Here is a 16,512-nt window from a genome sequence, read left to right on the forward strand (position 1 = left end):
AGGAAACTGAACATCAGCCAAGTCCGGCGAAGTAAGGTAAGTGTCGAGGAATAACTCACGAGCAGACGACACCATACCACCAAAGTTCCTCATGGCGGCGAAAGGGTTAGAGGTGGGAGTAGGAGGGGCCATGACGTTAAAAATACTTAAAGAAATAAAAGATGATTCAAGGTAACAAATCTGTTTTCTAGGTAAGAGAGATAGAAAGTTTTGAAAGCAGATGGGAAAAAGAGAGAAGCTCGACGAACTGCTCAGTATTTAGTATAATCAAACCTAAACCCTCGTCGTCAACATGCAGCAAACTTCGCGTTTCATCAACAAAAGGCATCGCAGGGACGATCAAAATTCCCACGCTATAGTGTCTCATCTCAATATAAGCGAGGGTTACTTCGACAAACAACGGTGTTGTTCGGCTGCCATTCAGGAAGCGTGTCTCACCTACAAAAGACACAGGGCTTCTTACGGCAAACCTCGACGAAGTTAGGGGAGTCTCATTGTCGGGTTTTGGAGTGAAAGGAGGCCCAACTACGAAGTGCGGCGCAAAGAGCAGAAGGGTGAAGGATGGTCATGGGGAGGGAGAGAATGGGGGTACTACGCTGCTAAGTTCTCTTGACACGACAGAGGTGTAATCGCTCACGAGGACGTTCGCGGCTAAAGAAGGGGGCGACTGTCACGAACTACGTCGCGACACCTCGATTACTCCACCAACAATGACCCTCCTTTGGCCATCAAAACCCCATCACGCCTTAACCTCTTTACTCTACACGTAACTCAGGACTTCTGACACCAAGTACGGCGAAGTTAGACGGAGTTAGTCTAAGTAGGGACAATGGGAGCAGAAGTACGGCGAAGTTAGACGGAGTTAGGCTAAGTAGGGACAATGGGAGCAGAAGTGCGGCGATGTTAGGCGGAGTTAGTCGAAGGAGGAAGAGGATGGCCGAGGGCTCGGGGAAGTTGGACGAAGTGCGTTGAAGTACGTCAAAGCGCGAGAGGGTTGGATGAACGTCTAGGAGGAGTAGATAATATTAGCTGAGAAGATCGCTGAAGTTCTTCAGCGATCCTTGATTGTTGTCAGTAGTGAAAGACAGATAGAGATAGCTATAAATCAAGATACATCGCCATCAGTAGAACAAAACCCTAGTTAGAGTAACTACGCCGAAGTACGCCGTAGTTACACCCCTTTCGACGTCTGCGCCCTCTTGGTTGGGTGAGACATCGACTCAGAGCGTGAAGTTAGCCGAGGTTCGTCGACCGTCGGTCTATTAAGAAATAGTTGTTCGACGGCCGTGACACATGGTCAGAACAGCAGAAATGATAAGTGTCATTGCTCCATTCCTGGTATGATACATGATCTAGCCACCTCTCTCGTCAGACAACTCTCACACCCTACTGACATGACCCTCCTGGTCCCCAACCCTACCTGTCCGTTTTATCTACTTACCTCAACACCCAAGAAACCCCTATGTCCACGATTGAAACATCCCATCCACCTTCACATCAGGAGATAGGAAAGAAGTCACACCCACGATATCAGTGCCTCAGCCTTGGTACCCGCTCCACCTCCTTTCATCATCTTCTCTCTCCTCATGACTCTAACAACTCCTGTTGATGTCTCATCCATGTGACTACCAATAACAATCCCCTAACTCGTTGTGTCATACTCCCACGTTCTTCCGTGAGATGACGTTTTTGTGTGTGTCATGCTTGTGAGATTGTAGCTTGTTCAGTCTATAAATACCCTTACTTTTTGAAGATCAAGAGATCTCTTAACACACTCACCTCACTTACTAAACCACCATCAAATCACAGATCCACAAATCACTCACAAAACTAAACTTCCATCAAGTCACAAATCCCCACCAACAACACAAAACTCATAGACACTTCCCTGATCACTTTCCGGTCTCAACCCAACTAAACCCTACATACTTCAGAATGTCCGGCTCAAATCCCCGTGACTCCGCTTACTCTTACTCTTCTTCAATCGAAGACTTTGACAACCAAGATGATACTCAAGACAATGATTCTGACACTTCCGATGGACCTCCTGCCTATCCGTCAGTTCGTATGAACCCCCGAACTCGGGGTCAATCCTTCAATAGGTCAGGATCTACGAGGTTGACCAGAGGTGGGACCAGAGGTCGGGGGACCTCGATGAATCAATCAAGAGGAAGTTATGTTAGTAATCCAACAACTCGTGGTAATCCACCCACTCGTGGCTATCCGCAATCTTACTCTCAAAGAGCCCCAACAACCCAGACCTGGGACCAAGATCCCAACATGCCAAGTCAAGCATTCAATCCTATGGTACCTGTTGGATCACGTACAACAAACAGTCCATGGACGTCAGCACAAGGACAATTACCAGGATGGACTAGTTCTCAAGTGTCGGACTTGGTGACCGGATATCCAGAGCAAACTTCTAGGAGAGCTTCTGTGCGATCCGAGTATCTACCCCCATACGAAGAAGCAAGTTCTGCCGAATATCCGTTGGTAAACAATGATAGTCGATCGACTCGTCGTATGGGTCGTGTCGATCCCAATCTCGCAAGCCTTGCCCTTCAGTCCTTGCCACAGGAATCGGAGGAAGAAACACCCGAGCAAGACACCGAAACATCTCGTAACGAAACCTTGGCTCGTTTGGAAGGGAGAGATGGGAGTCGTCGAGGTTAGGAATTCGTTAGGATCTCCTGGAGGTAGTATGAGTATACCATTGAGATGATTGAGCCTGAGATGTGATGCGATGCGGTGAGAATGAGAGAGAAATCAGTCATCAGTCTTCCAAACCTATTGGTGCATTCATCAGAAAACAGCAACTTACAGCTATAGTACATTCACCAAACCCACTTTTCCTTGTTCAGACAATTCCTCACCGTTTGATACCTTTCCCACCTCTTGTACTCTTTCCTCCTGTAGCTTTCCTACTTACGCTCTTCCCTGCCGTTGTCTTCCTAGGCGCTTTACTAACTGTCTTCCCACTAGTTTTCGGTCTCTTAGTTGCTCGTTTCTTCTCCTCTTCATCATCCTCTGATGATTCCTCCAAAGCTATAGGTTCATTCTTCCCTCCTTTCGTACCAGTTGCCGATCTTGTGGACATCCTCCTCTGAGGAATATCATCAGGTATGACGATCCCCAATCCTACTCCTGTTCGAGTAGGACGTTTGTCATCCGGTGATTCTTCCGTAAAGAGACCAGTGACAAGATCTCTAGCTATCAAGGGTTCACCAGCCATTCCATCACCAAGATTACGTTCAGAAGTCAGGTCATACCACATCAATTCGGAGTTGGTATCGATAGTACTTTCCCTACCCCTCTGGCTGTCCTCTTGTGACGGTGATTTTGGCGGCAAGTCATATGTGATTTGAGGGTGGAGCAAAGCGAGAGGGATGGAAGCCAAGTCTTTGATCGGCTGAGACGAGAGTAAGGTGTCATTGTGCTTTTTCGATATGTGAATGGGAAAAAGATATTCAAAATTCTCCCAGGGTCGATCATCCAGAGAGAGTGCTGGGTCCTCACCGGATTTAGAGGTTGGGTCCGGTCGACAGAGAGCAAGAGTACGTCGAGGAGGAGATACGCATGGTAGTACTCGGACAAAGGATCGATCGAAGTTTATGGCAGACTGAACACCAGGACTGCTCATTTCAGCCAGCAGAGCAGTTTGGACGCCTACACGTGCCATTGGTGGGGCATCTGATGAGTCAGAAGGAGACTCGTTAGGCAAAATGCGACTTACTGTCCATGATGTGAATGAGCATGTCCTGCAGATCCGGTCTCACATCATCTGGGAGAGTCTGCATATCAGTGGAGGTTCATATGGATAGGGAAAAATGAACTCACAACAAGAACTCGAAGATAGGATACTGCTAATCTAGCGAAATCGGGTAAAGGATGTCCACCTCCAAACTCCTGACCTGAAATGCTCAACGCAAATTTCAAAACCTTCAATACCACTTTCAACACATCAACTTGATTGGGAGGAGTGACACTGTCAATCGTTCCTTCTTCTCCTTGTGATAAATGTCTTTCTGTAGATTGGAGAGTAATCGACACTAAGTCTAGTAATCTGTGACGGGCTGACATGACAGCTGTCTCTGCGCGAAGTTTGTCCGTGGGGCCGATACTATTTTGCAAAATGTTCAAGACAACATCAATGGATCTGCTCGCATCTTCCGATTGATCTTGTTGTTCCGCTCCGATGATCCGAGACAAAAGGGCAGTGAGATGATCGAATCCCGAGACCAAGATTTCTTGGATGACCACGGGCTCAATACCTCTGAAGGCCTCGCAAATAAGATCTGTGTCGGTTTCGGCATTCTGATCAAATGTTTGAGTGATGAGACGAGAAAGTGACTGTCGAGCAGCGGGCGCATCTTCGTTGTTTACTATTTGAAGGGCAAGACGCTTGAGCTCCACTCGCATCTCAAGCACAATACGAGTCCAACGCCATGCCGAAAGTCTTGTGTCCAATGAGAGGCTTGATAGACTACTGGCAGATTGTGGAGGGCCTACAGATAATCAGCCACTTCTTTGAGAGTCTCCAGCCTGATGAGCTGGTGACAAAGTTGCCCCCGTTGAAGTAGTGACCAAGGGTAGAGACGTGCCAGAAAGCTGTTAACAAGGTGTTTAGATAAAGGGGACAGATTGTCTAACAAAACTCACCGGAAGACTGATCCGACATCATCATCTTCAACGTTTCGACCATTCCCGCTTCCAAACCAACATCCTGTCTGCGATTCCACTCATTTGATAAAAACACATCTTTCAGCAAGTTAAGATGTCTGAATGCGGCGTTTTTGAACTCTGGTGTTCCCGCCAGACTCTGAAGAAACGCAGAGATTTGACGTTTGGTTCTGTTCCAGAGTAATCCCGACCTTTCGAGTACGACCAAATGCGGCAGATGACGGATGAGCTCGATGATACGAGTGTTGCTCAGAGCGTAGGAACGAGTGGTTTGAAAAATCAGCGCCTCGCATAGAGTCTGAGGTGGGAGTTTGGCATGAGGAGGATCGGCGAGTAGAAGCTGTTGGGCAAGGGTGAGAGAATGTTCTATCGTTCGGAGATGTGAACCCAGTAATCTTGGTCGAGGCGCGAGAGTGATAGATGCCTCATGATTCCATATAGGGAAACAGAATTTTTCCAATAACGTCACAGCTGTCAAATGACGACGAGCCACGAGGGTAAGAAAGAATGTCGTCAGTCGAATTGCGGTCGGTTGACCCCAGATATCAATACGTTCTTCGGGAGACAGAGCATTCAGCCAAATTGCCAAAGAATCATCCAGTGTTCTTTCGGATTGCTCGTCCAAACGGCCTGCCAGGACAGCAGCAGCTTCCACTGCACTAGAAGCATCACCTTCAACCTTGATGCCTTGAAGAGACTTGATTACAGCGGACCACCAAGACGGCGCCCACTTGCTGAAAACGCCATGTCGAACAAGCAACTTTTCGCCCAGAGCATGGGCTGCTTCAACATTGCCAGAGCCAATTGCGGATTCTAGATTTGCCATACTCTCCTTGAACTCTGCCCAACCAGAGGAAGGTGGTGGCTTCCCAGCGTCGTTTTCCTGCTTGATCGCTTCGACTTCCGCCGCGTCACCAGCCGATACTCGACCAAGCTTGGCAAGATCAAGCAAGAGGGATACGAGATCCTGATTATAATGATCCAACTCCCTCAAGGTCTGAATCCGATCCATGAGGGCATCTGTGATTTCAGGCCATCGGTCCATGGCGGTCCATATCTCGGCATCACGTCTGGTTGCATCTACAGCCATGGCGAGTAGTTCATCATTCTGGACGACTCTAAAAGCTTTTATGAGGAAATCCGCTAGGGTAGATCCACCTCGAGCTTGACGGAAGACATTGAGTATTCGAGCAAATGTTGAGCAGTCCATGGCGGGCATGGAACCGCGACGGACTAGATGTTCCACTGCAGCTGGAAAAACACGAAATCGAGCGTGAACGTATATGTATCGTGAAACACGAGCGGCACTGGGTAATCGATGAGATATTGCATTGCGATACGAAGCGCTTTTGCCGTACCTCCTATAACCCCAGATCTCGGGGACGTACGATTTGACTTCTTCGATGTATGCCTCCTCAGTCCGTTCTTCCTCGAGCTGATCTTGCTGACGGAGCTTACGGTCGTCCCCGCATAGAGCGATACGCCGTTGCTGAAGTAGATCTTTGGTGTCGACGAAGATGGGCAAAGCTCTTAGGATCCCGAGATGATGAGATGTTGGCGATTGGTGAGTGCGTGATCGGGCAGTATGACCTCGAGCTATGAGAGATTGAAGATATCGTCCGTAGGAGAAGAGACCAGCTCGAATCAGTTCACCAAACGTGATACCGATAGCCGGGATGTTTTCGGCTTTCTTGGCTGCCGATGATGTGTCCAGCCATGTGTACAGAAAAGAAAAAAGATCCATACTGGTCGAACGGGTGGAATTGGCATCTCGAGCCTCTACCCAAAGTTTGAGCAGAGTGTAAACCGCATATGGTCGATGGGTACCAAGCTGGAAAAGTCCCATGGACCAGTTGAGTAGGGTGAAGATTTTGTCCTGTAGTCTGTGAACATCTAATGATGGAGAGTTTGGAGCTGAATTGTTATCGAAGAATGAACGACAGAGATCAGGCATGATGGTTTCGGCCCCAATCGAATCAAGTTTCTGTATCTCGTCCAGCTGCTGTCTTCGTGGATTTGCCGAGGAACGTATAGGAGGTGACTTAAACATGAGCGAGTTATTTCGTTTTTCGAGGTATGACCAAGTATAGTCAGGCGTCGAAGCACCACGTTGATCGTCTGACTGAGGGGAATCGAGTGATTCAACGATAGGTTTAAGAATATTGAAATAGAGTCGCCAGCATCTGGGGCTAATAAGTACCTCCGGGTTGCTGGTATGGAGATCTCTGATGGCAGTTACCAAGAGTGACTCGACGTCCTTCAACTCCGCAGATGCTGCCGATGATCGTATAGCGATGATGACCGCGCACATGGCTCGAACACATTGTCTTCCATTGATGACATGCCGAGCAAAGTGGGGAAGGAAAAATGTGACGAGCTGGGAGAGGGAACCGATTTGCAAGAGATTAGCAGATGCTAATTGATCCGCTAGCCAAGAGGTGATGATACGATTGGACAAAAGTCGTTTGGAATGTAATTCGAGGAAGAGCGATAGACTGATATGTCAGTCGCCTTTCTTGCAACGCTCGAAGGTGGCGTGATAAAACTTACCTGTATTCCCATTTGATCAACCAGCGATTTTTGGCAGCTTCGTCGCCAAGAACTCCTGGAGCGGATTTACCAGTAAGAACAATATTGGAGCTGGTCGTATTGGGGATGACCAACTGACTTAGCTGTATCCGAAGCCAAGAGGTGATGTTATTCGTGAACTCTTGAGTGTACCAATCATTACTCGACAGAGGTAATGAAGGGGTGACATTGACAGTTGTCGTAGAGGAAGGTGTGGCAGCAGCAGGAGAAGCGGATTGAACAGGAACAACCGCCGGTTGGGCTCTACTTCTATGTGCGGATATCTCGTTGGCACCGAGAACACGAATGAACCATGCTGCTCTTTCAACAGGTATAGGGTCTGTAGTCGGTCTGGTCTTTGCTGTTGATGCGACGGTGCCGATGATGGGAGAAAACATCAGATCGAACATCTCCACACCTTTGAAACCATGTGGGACAGGAGACCGCATGAGTCTGTGGAGGGGGATGGATGGGTTGGCAAGATCAGCTAGGAATTGTGAACGTCTGGAATCGTTGTAGGTGACTCTGACGGGGATTCTGAAGCTTCTTTCGCTACCATTCAGCCTTCATACTCTCTGCACGAGCCTTTTCGCCCCAGATATGTGCAAAGACGAGCCGATGAACGTCATGAAGATGAGGTCGTGGGAGGGCAAAAGTAGAGGAGAATGATGGCGGGAAGGTAGAAGGAGAGGGGGAGAGGGGGAGAGGGATAAGGAACAAATGGAACCACTGAACGCACCCAATCTTTGGCATGGAATCATCCCTCTTGATCAACAATTGATCAACGATCCTATTAAGTCCTTCTAGACCCCCATTGAGTAATTGTTGATGTATAGCCCCATGCATCGAGAATACCTCGGCTGCGACACTAGGATAACCTTTAGCAGAAAAACCATTTTTGACATTATCCTCTGTGAGTACATCTTCAGGTTGTTGAAATCCCGGACGAGAGGGGTAAAAGTCTGGGTATCCTTGAAAAGTCAGCTTATGGAAAAACTTGTACATTCCTCTTAGATTCTTGTACCTCATATATCATTTCCCACAAACTGATCAGTAATCAACAATATATCATTAACCTAAAGTATCCCGGCGGAGATTGGAGAAATAATACACTACACATGCCTCGTGAAAGCTTTTCTCACAGCACCATGATTGACAAAAGACTGTTGACTCACCAAAATCAGCTTGACGATTCAATACAGTCCTCCAGATAGGAGGAGCAAAATCTTCTACTTCAGGTATAGATCCATGTTCTGTATTCGTATTGACATTACTCGTTTTTGAAGATCTACGTCCTTTGTTATTCGTATTTGATCCAGTAGTGAGAGATGATTGTCTTGAAGTAGAGCCCGCAGCTGGGCCTGCGGCTGAAGGTCGAGAGGGGGGCATGTTTAGACAGAGTAGGATGACATGTTCTATGAAGTAGTATGGGGAACAGAGTCCCTCTTGGGACCCATATGTGACAATAAGGAAGAGAGAGAAAAGAAAGAAAGAGAGAAGAGTGGTTTTTGATGGTGAAAGATCGAAACTCTATTCTTCTTCTTCCTCCACTTTTCGTCATCGATAACTCAACTTTTATTCAACCGCTTCTTCTACAAAACTACTCTCTCTCCACTTCTCCTACATCCTCAGAACTATCCATCGTAGCTAGTCCTCACTCTACGACCCCAATACAGAGGATCTTGAAGAGAATACACAAGACTTGAGGAAAGATCTTAACGCTCAAATGCCAATAACCATCCCCTTCCCTCGATCCACCATCCCCACTTCATCTTTACCCGATTACCCACCATCATCTTCATCCTCTTCCTCAGACTCGATCGATACAGACGATACGAACGATACAGAAGATTATGAAGCAGAACAAGCTGCTTTGATACAAGAAGAATGGGAAGAATCTTTACGTCAATTGGAGGTGGTGTTGAGTATCATCATCATGCCTTATTTAGGTAAATGGTATGGTCGTCGATTTGCTTATTGGTGTGAGTTTTTTATGCCTCTTTACAAATCATTACATTCTTTCCATCAATATCTTTATGAAAGTCATTAGAGATACTAGGGAAATGGACTGATAGATAGTATATGGACGATATCAACAGACCGGCTGGACATGGGCGTTTCTGGGATTATTATGAAATCATAAGAGTACACCACTCCATCTCAAAAACCTTCATTCACTCTCAACCTCAAGCTTTCTTCGAAACATTACTCAATACATGTGATCGATAGGATACGATAACATCAATGCATTATGCACCATACGAGTAGACCATACAAATACAACAATTTCTAAAATATGTAAAAAATGCTGGATAAATCCGCTCCGATGCGCGATGCGATTAGATCATGCTCTATTCCTGCGATTGCGATACCCTCGTCATCCACTGTCTCAAAGTATCCGCCAACACTCCCGGTAAAGCTTCCACATCCCTCAAAACCACATAAAACTCGAATGGAAAAGTATCCAAATATCTCTTCATATCCAATTCCATCCCACCTTCTTTATTCGTCTTATATTCCACACTTTGCATTGACAAAATACTAGTGTTTCCTCCTCCTGACGTGTCCGATGTCGATTGTCGATGAAGAGAATCAACAATAATAAACACAATCATGACTCTTTCTTCTATTGCTCGTCGTAAAAGAGTTCGAAGTCGATGATGATCTTGACATATACCATCAGAAATGATAATTTCCAATTGCCATAAATCCATTCCTGTTGAAGAAGTTTGATTCGTTCTAGATTCTGCCAAATATCCAAGAGTACGTTCTACCAATAACGCAACGTCTGTTTTTTGTTGATCGAATTTAAAAGAATTTACAATTGTCGTTCCTGCCCCATCGGTGAAAGCTCCTTCTGAGAATGGATGAAGAATGTCCACACCTGCTCCGAACCGAGCTACGGAGACTTGACCTACTTCAAGTTTGTTCAAAGCCTGACAGACCAAAGCGAGAGTTTGATATGCCAGATCAACAGAATGAGATTCGGACATGGAACGTGAATCGTCCAATGCTAAGAGAACTTGATATTCTCGTCTTGAAGGACGAGTACGACGAAGCCAGATTTTATCTTTTGTATATTCCGATGCGATGTAAGGAATGATCTTACGCATGTTCAAACGTTTGCCAGTTCGGAAATCACCTTGAAGTCGAGTGGCGAGTGTGGGAGCTAGGATGAGACGTAATTGTTCGCAGAGGGCGTACGAGAGATCTGAAGTTAGAGAAGCGTAATGTCGCCATAAATCGGCATCACTCTCTTTCGTCGAAGTATCGTTCGGATCGAGAATCGATAATTCGACTTGTTCTGGCCCTTGCCAATCTGCAACTTGGGGTGTATCATCTTCTATGGAAGAGTCCACTTCCATTGTATCTCCTGATTCTGGGTTCACCTCGGCTCGTCCTTGAATTTCCGACTGAGTCAGCGCTTTCTCCATCCCCTCCTCCCCAACACGAGGTTCCCGCTTTGCAGAGACGTCCGCTTGCTTCGTCGGTGGAGGTCCAAAGGCGTCGTCTCGCTCTTCTGTATTATCCATACCCATCTGGCCATCTCCCTCAACTTCATCATCCACAATATTCAGATCTTCGAGCTTCCGCCGTTCTTCTTCACCTGCCGGTCCGAGAGCTTGCATCTCTTCATCTACATCACCCTCCTTTAGATACTCAACCTGTCCTGGAGCTTCCTCTGCAGCAGAGGGTTGTTCATCTGCCATTTGAGCACGTTCACGCTGAGCTAAAATTTCATCTCTCCGTCGTCGGATGTCTTGTAGGATGTCTCCAGGAGTACGTTGATCTTGTCTTGCATCACCGTTGGCAGGAATGGGAGCGCCGGAAGAATCAACAGGACCATCAGGTTCGTCTTGTTGCACTGTCGAAGTACCTTGGCCTTGTTGTGGTGGGGCTGGACTAGATTCGTCAACACAGAATCTCAATGATGACAAAGCACTCACCCATCTCCTCGTTCAACTTGTTCATTCTCAGTCTCTCCTACCTCTTTCTCCTGATCGACTTCTGGATTTTGTTCAAATTGCTCTTTCTGCCTCTGTCCACCACTTTGCCCCTGACCGAGATCAGTCTCCTGAGCTTCGGTATTACTAGCAGATAGATCGAGATTCTGGTTCGGATTCTCATCTTGTTCCATCCTATCTTCCTCTCCGATTCCAGTAGCATCAGGAGCATCATCTCCTGCTTCCTCGTCATCATCCATATCTTCATTCCGTCCCTGCTCCTCTTCCATATCATGTTGAGACTCCTCATCAGCATCAGGGGGTAGAGGGAGATCGTCTTCAGTATCGGGCGTCTTCTCATCCCCTTCTTCACCCAAGTCAAGATCGTCCGGAAGCTTAAGGTTCTGTCCTTGATCAACATCCACCTGATCCTGAGAAGTTTCCTGCTGTTGTCCTTCACTTTCCTCCTCTGCTTCCATATCGTGATCCTCATCATGCATGTCGTCTCCTTCTTGTTCTTCTTCATGCTGGGTATCGTCATACTTGTTATCTTGTTCTTCTATTCCCTTCTTCTTTTCATCCTTTCCCTGTTTCGTATCCTTCTCCTTGGCTGTCATCTCACCTTCTTCACCCTGATCGTCCGTCTGTTCATTCATCTTCTCATCACTATCCTTCCCGCCTTCTTCCTTCTCCTCTCCCCAGAACTTCTCATCCACCGCTCCTGGGTCAAGCGGATCAACATCACCAGCATGCTCATCATGCTCCTCCTCTTCTTCCTCCCCACTACCTTCTTCTTCTTTCTCTTTACCGTCCTCCAAAGCTCCTTCGAAATCCTCATCCATACTGACAGCATCATCATCCCCTTGTTTCTTCTCCTGTTCTCCATCTTCCTCTTCCCCCTGAAGTCCCTCAACTTGAGATTCTTCCTCAATCTCCGCGGAAACGTTCTTGTCCCCGGTCCCAGATCCCATGCCCGTTCCGTCCACTGTATCCCCCTCCGCTCCGTCCGCCGAATCATCAGCTTCGGTAGGTTTGCAGAAACCTTTCTGGGCTAGATCGAGCATGATACGTGCGATGACGTAGCTCAGTTTATAAGTCGCTTGAACGGTGTGCAGATGGGTAGTGACACATTTCGTAAGGCTCTGCGAGAACACCTCGAGGAAAGGTAACAAGCGACCGAGGAAGTGAGGGGTGATTCGAGATGAATCCATTGCCATCTCGTCGGTCAAGTTGGACAAGACGGAGTCAATCGATTCGAAGATTTGTGTGACATGTAGACTATCGATGGACTTGCGCTGAGAGAACAAGTCGTCGGTGATCTTGACCCGAGTATCATCATCGAGTGCTGGAGAAGTGGCAGTGTCGAGTCGCTGCGCCACGACCAGAAGTCTTTGTATCAACTGGTCATTGGCTTGCCATATCTCCGTCGACAGAGCTTTCGTGGGCTGGAACTGAGTCGGTGTCCACCGATCGACCCTGGCCATGCTGACGAGCGGCGTGAATAAATGATGGAATTCGGGCTTGCGTTCTGCTTCTTGTAATAGCTCGGGGATACGTTCGAGTAGTAAAGTTTGCGCTGTTTGCAGTTGATTGACTTCATCTGTTTTTGATCAGTACTGGTGAGTGCGAAGAAAGTTCCAACTTACCAGTCGTGAAGAGCAAACAGCCCGTTCCCTCCACCACATTCACAATCATAGACATGGCCGCGACACATTCTTCGGTGGCGGTCAGCAATTTACTGACCAACGATGTATCACCCCCAGTGACCGGTCGATGCTGTAAGTCTCGGATCTTGCGAATCATATCCATTGCTTCGTGTAGACCATCCCGAACTCCACATAAAACGTTGAGAGTCTTGTTCATCTGCTGTAATACTTCGCGACCACCGGTGACTTCCGCGGCTTCGGAACACTGCCGTAAACGAACGGTTTTCTGGGCTAATGTGGACATTTGTGACAGATATCGAGCGAGTCTACTACTTTAGCATCATTCAGACAGAATGGAATTACTGAACCACTTACCTGTCCCTCTCAGTCAACGCAGTGGCATACACAGATTCCACAAATCCAATACCTCTTTGTAAGTCTTGGGAGGCGATGTCAGGATTATGTCCATTGAACGCCGCTCTTAGAGTAGACATCAACACCGCTTGTCGATGATGATAAGATTCAACCTTTCTGATCCTTTCCACATCTCCAACTTCAAGCAAAGATGGTCTCTCCATCAACCAGATCCTATCCTGCTGTTTCTTGAGTTGATCAGCTCGGACATTATTGGAGAATCCCGATTCTCTAAGTGCAGATAGGAGGTCAGAGAAAGCTTTACGTTTCCTACTTGCGAGATTCTTGACAAGTTTAGCGTTTTCTTTCGTCAAAGTCGAAGGAGTCGCTTTAGCCAACATGGCTGCAGTCTCGATGATTTCCACGGCAAAGGAGTCGACTTCAGTGGCCGTATTGGAACTTTGAGCCAAAATGAAGGAATGGTGTATAGCGGAATATCGATCAAAAGTGATCTGGATCTGACGAAGAGTATCAGGGATAACGACCTCACTCTTCATCCGAGCTATGATAACTTCCGAGGAGATAGTGGCGGACGGCTGCAAGTCTGTAGACGCTGGGAAAGAAAGTGAAACAGGTTGTTCCTGAGAAGTGAACGGGGTCGAGTCGGCCAAAAGGGGTGATACGGGTTGTCGAAGGATATCCCGGAATTTACGAATAGCACGGTGTAGTTGTCTATGTGTTCTCTGAGCGCTGGCGCGTAGCGCATAGACGTTTACATCTTTCCAACTCGCCAATTTGACAAAATCCCTGATCGACTTATCGAGAACAGAACGTTGTTGTTGAAGAGATTCCTTCACTCGAGGGGAATATAACGAAGCTTCCGCAATCACATTGTGCAGTAAAATTGACACTCTTTTCAAGCGATCATCGGAAATCCCCAAACCGTCGGTGAGTTCTTCGAACGCTTTCAGAGCAATAAGGCGACTCTCGAAATGTCCCAGTGTGCTGGAAGAAAGATAAGTCCCTAGCATGGGAAGAAGTGATTCCACATGTTTGTCTAGATTGTCCGTCGAGATGACTCCATGTACTAGGGCGCCAAACAATCGAAGTGACCATTCAGCATCACTTCGAATATACTCTTCAGCTTGATCTTCTAGGAGTCGCATCCAAGAAGCAAGTTCGAGTCGACGCCATTCGATGATGAGTGCCGTAGCTTTGTCACGGAACACCTGCAGGGAGTTTTCTCTATTGGCGTATGCCTCCCAGTCGTCCGTATGGGTCAATAGTTGTTCCAAAGCGGCGAGAACCTGAGCGACAGGACTACGGATGTCGAGTTGTAAGAAGAGTAGACATCTGTCGCGGATATGTTGTGGGACCATCTGTTCAGGCCATTCGGCGATGACAGACTCCAGACGATGCAAAAGGGAGTAGATTAGAGGATGTGCCTTACGAACTGTAGGCTCGTTTGGAGACAAATAGAAGTTTCCGATCGCATGAGACGATGCTTCCTGAACCCGACTATGGAGCTGAGAGAGCTGCAGGATTGAGCTTTGAAAATCGAGAGTTTCGTTAAGGGTCGCGGGGTCGAAAGAATCGGTGAGAAGTTGATCGCGTCCAGACAAGAAAAGCTCGAAGGGTATAGATGCCGATGGGGAAGTGACACTGATGACGAGTTGGTGGAAAATTACCACATCGTCAGGTAAAAATTTACCAGATATATCCTTCTTCTCCTTCGTAGTCTCAGTCACCGTTTGTGAATGTCTCGTGTCCTCGTCGTCCTCCGCATACGATGGGAAAAGTCGAGCGAACTCTTCTTCCTCCTGTTCGTCATCGGGCAGAACATCAATCTCTGTCTTCTTAACCCTATACAGACTCTCGGAAACTTGAGCTTCCTCTTGTTCCCGAAGTCGAACGTCGCTCCAAGTGTGATAGATATCATTGAGCGAAGATACCAATACGGCCAAACGATTTCGATGTCTTCCACTACTCGCAAACTCCGATGCCTGGGCCGAAGCGACAAGCAAGTTTCCTCGCAGACTGCTATCATTATACAAGGTCACACTGTTATCGACTACCTCTCGTGCCCCAGAAATGGTAGGGAATTGTATGACAAGTGGAAGCAGAGGGGAAGGATTAGCCATTTTAAATTCATGTTCTCGAGCATGACATCGTAAGCCGAATTGAATCAAGAGCAAAGCTGAAATGAGTGGAGCTGTAAGATCAGCCATGTCGTAATAATTGACTTGTAGACGGCGTATGACCGCTTCTGCCGATAATTGGAAAGCGTTCTCTCGCTGCAAAGCATGAGTGTCTCCGTGTTGGAGTGCATCCACCAGATCTTGTAGCACGCGAGAGTTCAATGAGTCCGCGAGGAATGAATAAACCTCTGTGAACAGTTGAGAAATTCTCAGTGCGTTACTTTGTCTTGCAATGGTCGGTCCGAGGTTTTGTAAATCTGCACGAAGATTCTCTATCTTCTCTTGAATCCTACGAACGCGGAGAGAATCACTGATACCTCTTATGGCTACTTCGGCAGCTTGAACAGCCTCTAGTTCTTCCTCGACAAGGTCGAGATGGACGAGTAGGACTTCTTCCTGCATCACACGCTCGACCGCGGGATCGATAGGAACGTTCGGGACGTAAAGGTGCAGGGTGATCTGACCGAGGATGAGATAAAGGGTACCGATCACGTCGAGCGACAGATTGGTCATGTGGGTGAGACTGCCCAGGAAGGGCAGATGCTGTTGGAGGGAATCATGTAGGATGGAAGTAGAGGGAAGATGGTGAAGAACGTCGATGATTTGCGAGGGAAGGTGGGTCGAAACTACTGAGGGTTCAAAGGCAAGACAGGTAATATGTAGAAGTCCAAGAGCCATGTTTATCGCTTGACGTCGTCGTGTGAAGGGATCGGCCTGCTTGTTGTGCCATAGAACAGCTTGAATCGTGAAGTTCAAAGATTGTTGTTCTCGCAGTAGATCGGATAAAGGGAGGGATGTTTCCTTCCTGCCTGATCAGCTTCATTCGGTGGAAAGTTAGCTGCTCTATGTGCCCGAGGCAGTATGACTGTCACGCAGTCACGTGGACAAGCATGACGCAGCATGTCACAGCGTTGCTCGCCTGGGCCGGATGACGGTACAGTGGGAGAGATAGAAACAATGAGAAGGTGTAGAGATGTGATGACATAGTGGGACGTTTGATAGAATCAGGGGGTATAGAGAAGTGACGCCACAGTGAAAAGGCGAACAAGATCAAAGATCGCGAAGATGTCATGGTATGTACGATGTGAAATGTGTGTGTGTGTGTGTGGGGGGGGGGGGGGG

The 16,512-nt window shown here is 47.4% G+C and overlaps 3 protein-coding genes across 3 annotated transcripts in view; 1 reads left to right on the top strand and 2 right to left on the bottom strand.

Moving 5' to 3' along the window:
* Positions 1 to 7,226: 7,226 nt before the first annotated feature.
* TREMEDRAFT_28055 (uncharacterized protein) lies at positions 7,227 to 8,253 on the bottom strand (the record flags this gene model as incomplete). The annotated part of the gene is made up of 2 exons (XM_007002354.1): positions 7,227 to 7,800; positions 7,988 to 8,253. 2 exons carry the CDS (start codon positions 8,251 to 8,253, stop codon positions 7,227 to 7,229), a joined length of 840 nt encoding a protein of 279 aa, XP_007002416.1.
* A 588-nt stretch (positions 8,254 to 8,841) lies between these two features.
* TREMEDRAFT_56350 (uncharacterized protein) lies at positions 8,842 to 9,485 on the top strand. Its single transcript, XM_007002544.1, has 2 exons — positions 8,842 to 9,230; positions 9,328 to 9,485. Exons 1-2 carry the CDS (start codon positions 8,975 to 8,977, stop codon positions 9,381 to 9,383), a joined length of 312 nt encoding a protein of 103 aa, XP_007002606.1. The 5' UTR covers positions 8,842 to 8,974; the 3' UTR covers positions 9,384 to 9,485.
* The window catches only part of TREMEDRAFT_37629 (uncharacterized protein), a 15,638-nt gene continuing 8,603 nt past the window's right edge, over positions 9,478 to 16,512 (bottom strand). The window contains exons 9-13 of the mRNA XM_007002415.1: positions 14,647 to 16,199; positions 13,214 to 14,598; positions 12,839 to 13,167; positions 11,196 to 12,792; positions 9,478 to 11,151 (exon numbers count right to left, since the gene is read on the bottom strand). Of these exons, the coding sequence (XP_007002477.1) occupies positions 9,600 to 11,151; positions 11,196 to 12,792; positions 12,839 to 13,167; positions 13,214 to 14,598; positions 14,647 to 16,199 (6,416 nt within the window). The 3' untranslated portion in view covers positions 9,478 to 9,599. The remainder of the gene's footprint in view (positions 11,152 to 11,195; positions 12,793 to 12,838; positions 13,168 to 13,213; positions 14,599 to 14,646; positions 16,200 to 16,512) is intronic.

Source organism: Tremella mesenterica (assembly GCF_000271645.1).
Source record: "Tremella mesenterica DSM 1558 unplaced genomic scaffold TREMEscaffold_2, whole genome shotgun sequence".
Lineage (NCBI taxonomy): Eukaryota > Fungi > Basidiomycota > Tremellomycetes > Tremellales > Tremellaceae > Tremella > Tremella mesenterica.

What these genes read in the sequence shown, in the direction of transcription:
- TREMEDRAFT_56350 (XM_007002544.1), top strand. Translation starts at nt 8,975, where the DNA reads ATGCCAATAACCATCCCCTTCCCTCGATCCACCATCCCCACTTCATCT. An exon ending in TCGTCGATTTGCTTATTGGT is followed by an intron (nt 9,231 to 9,327) that starts GTGAGTTTTTTA and finishes ACTGATAGATAG; the next exon opens with TATATGGACGATATCAACAG.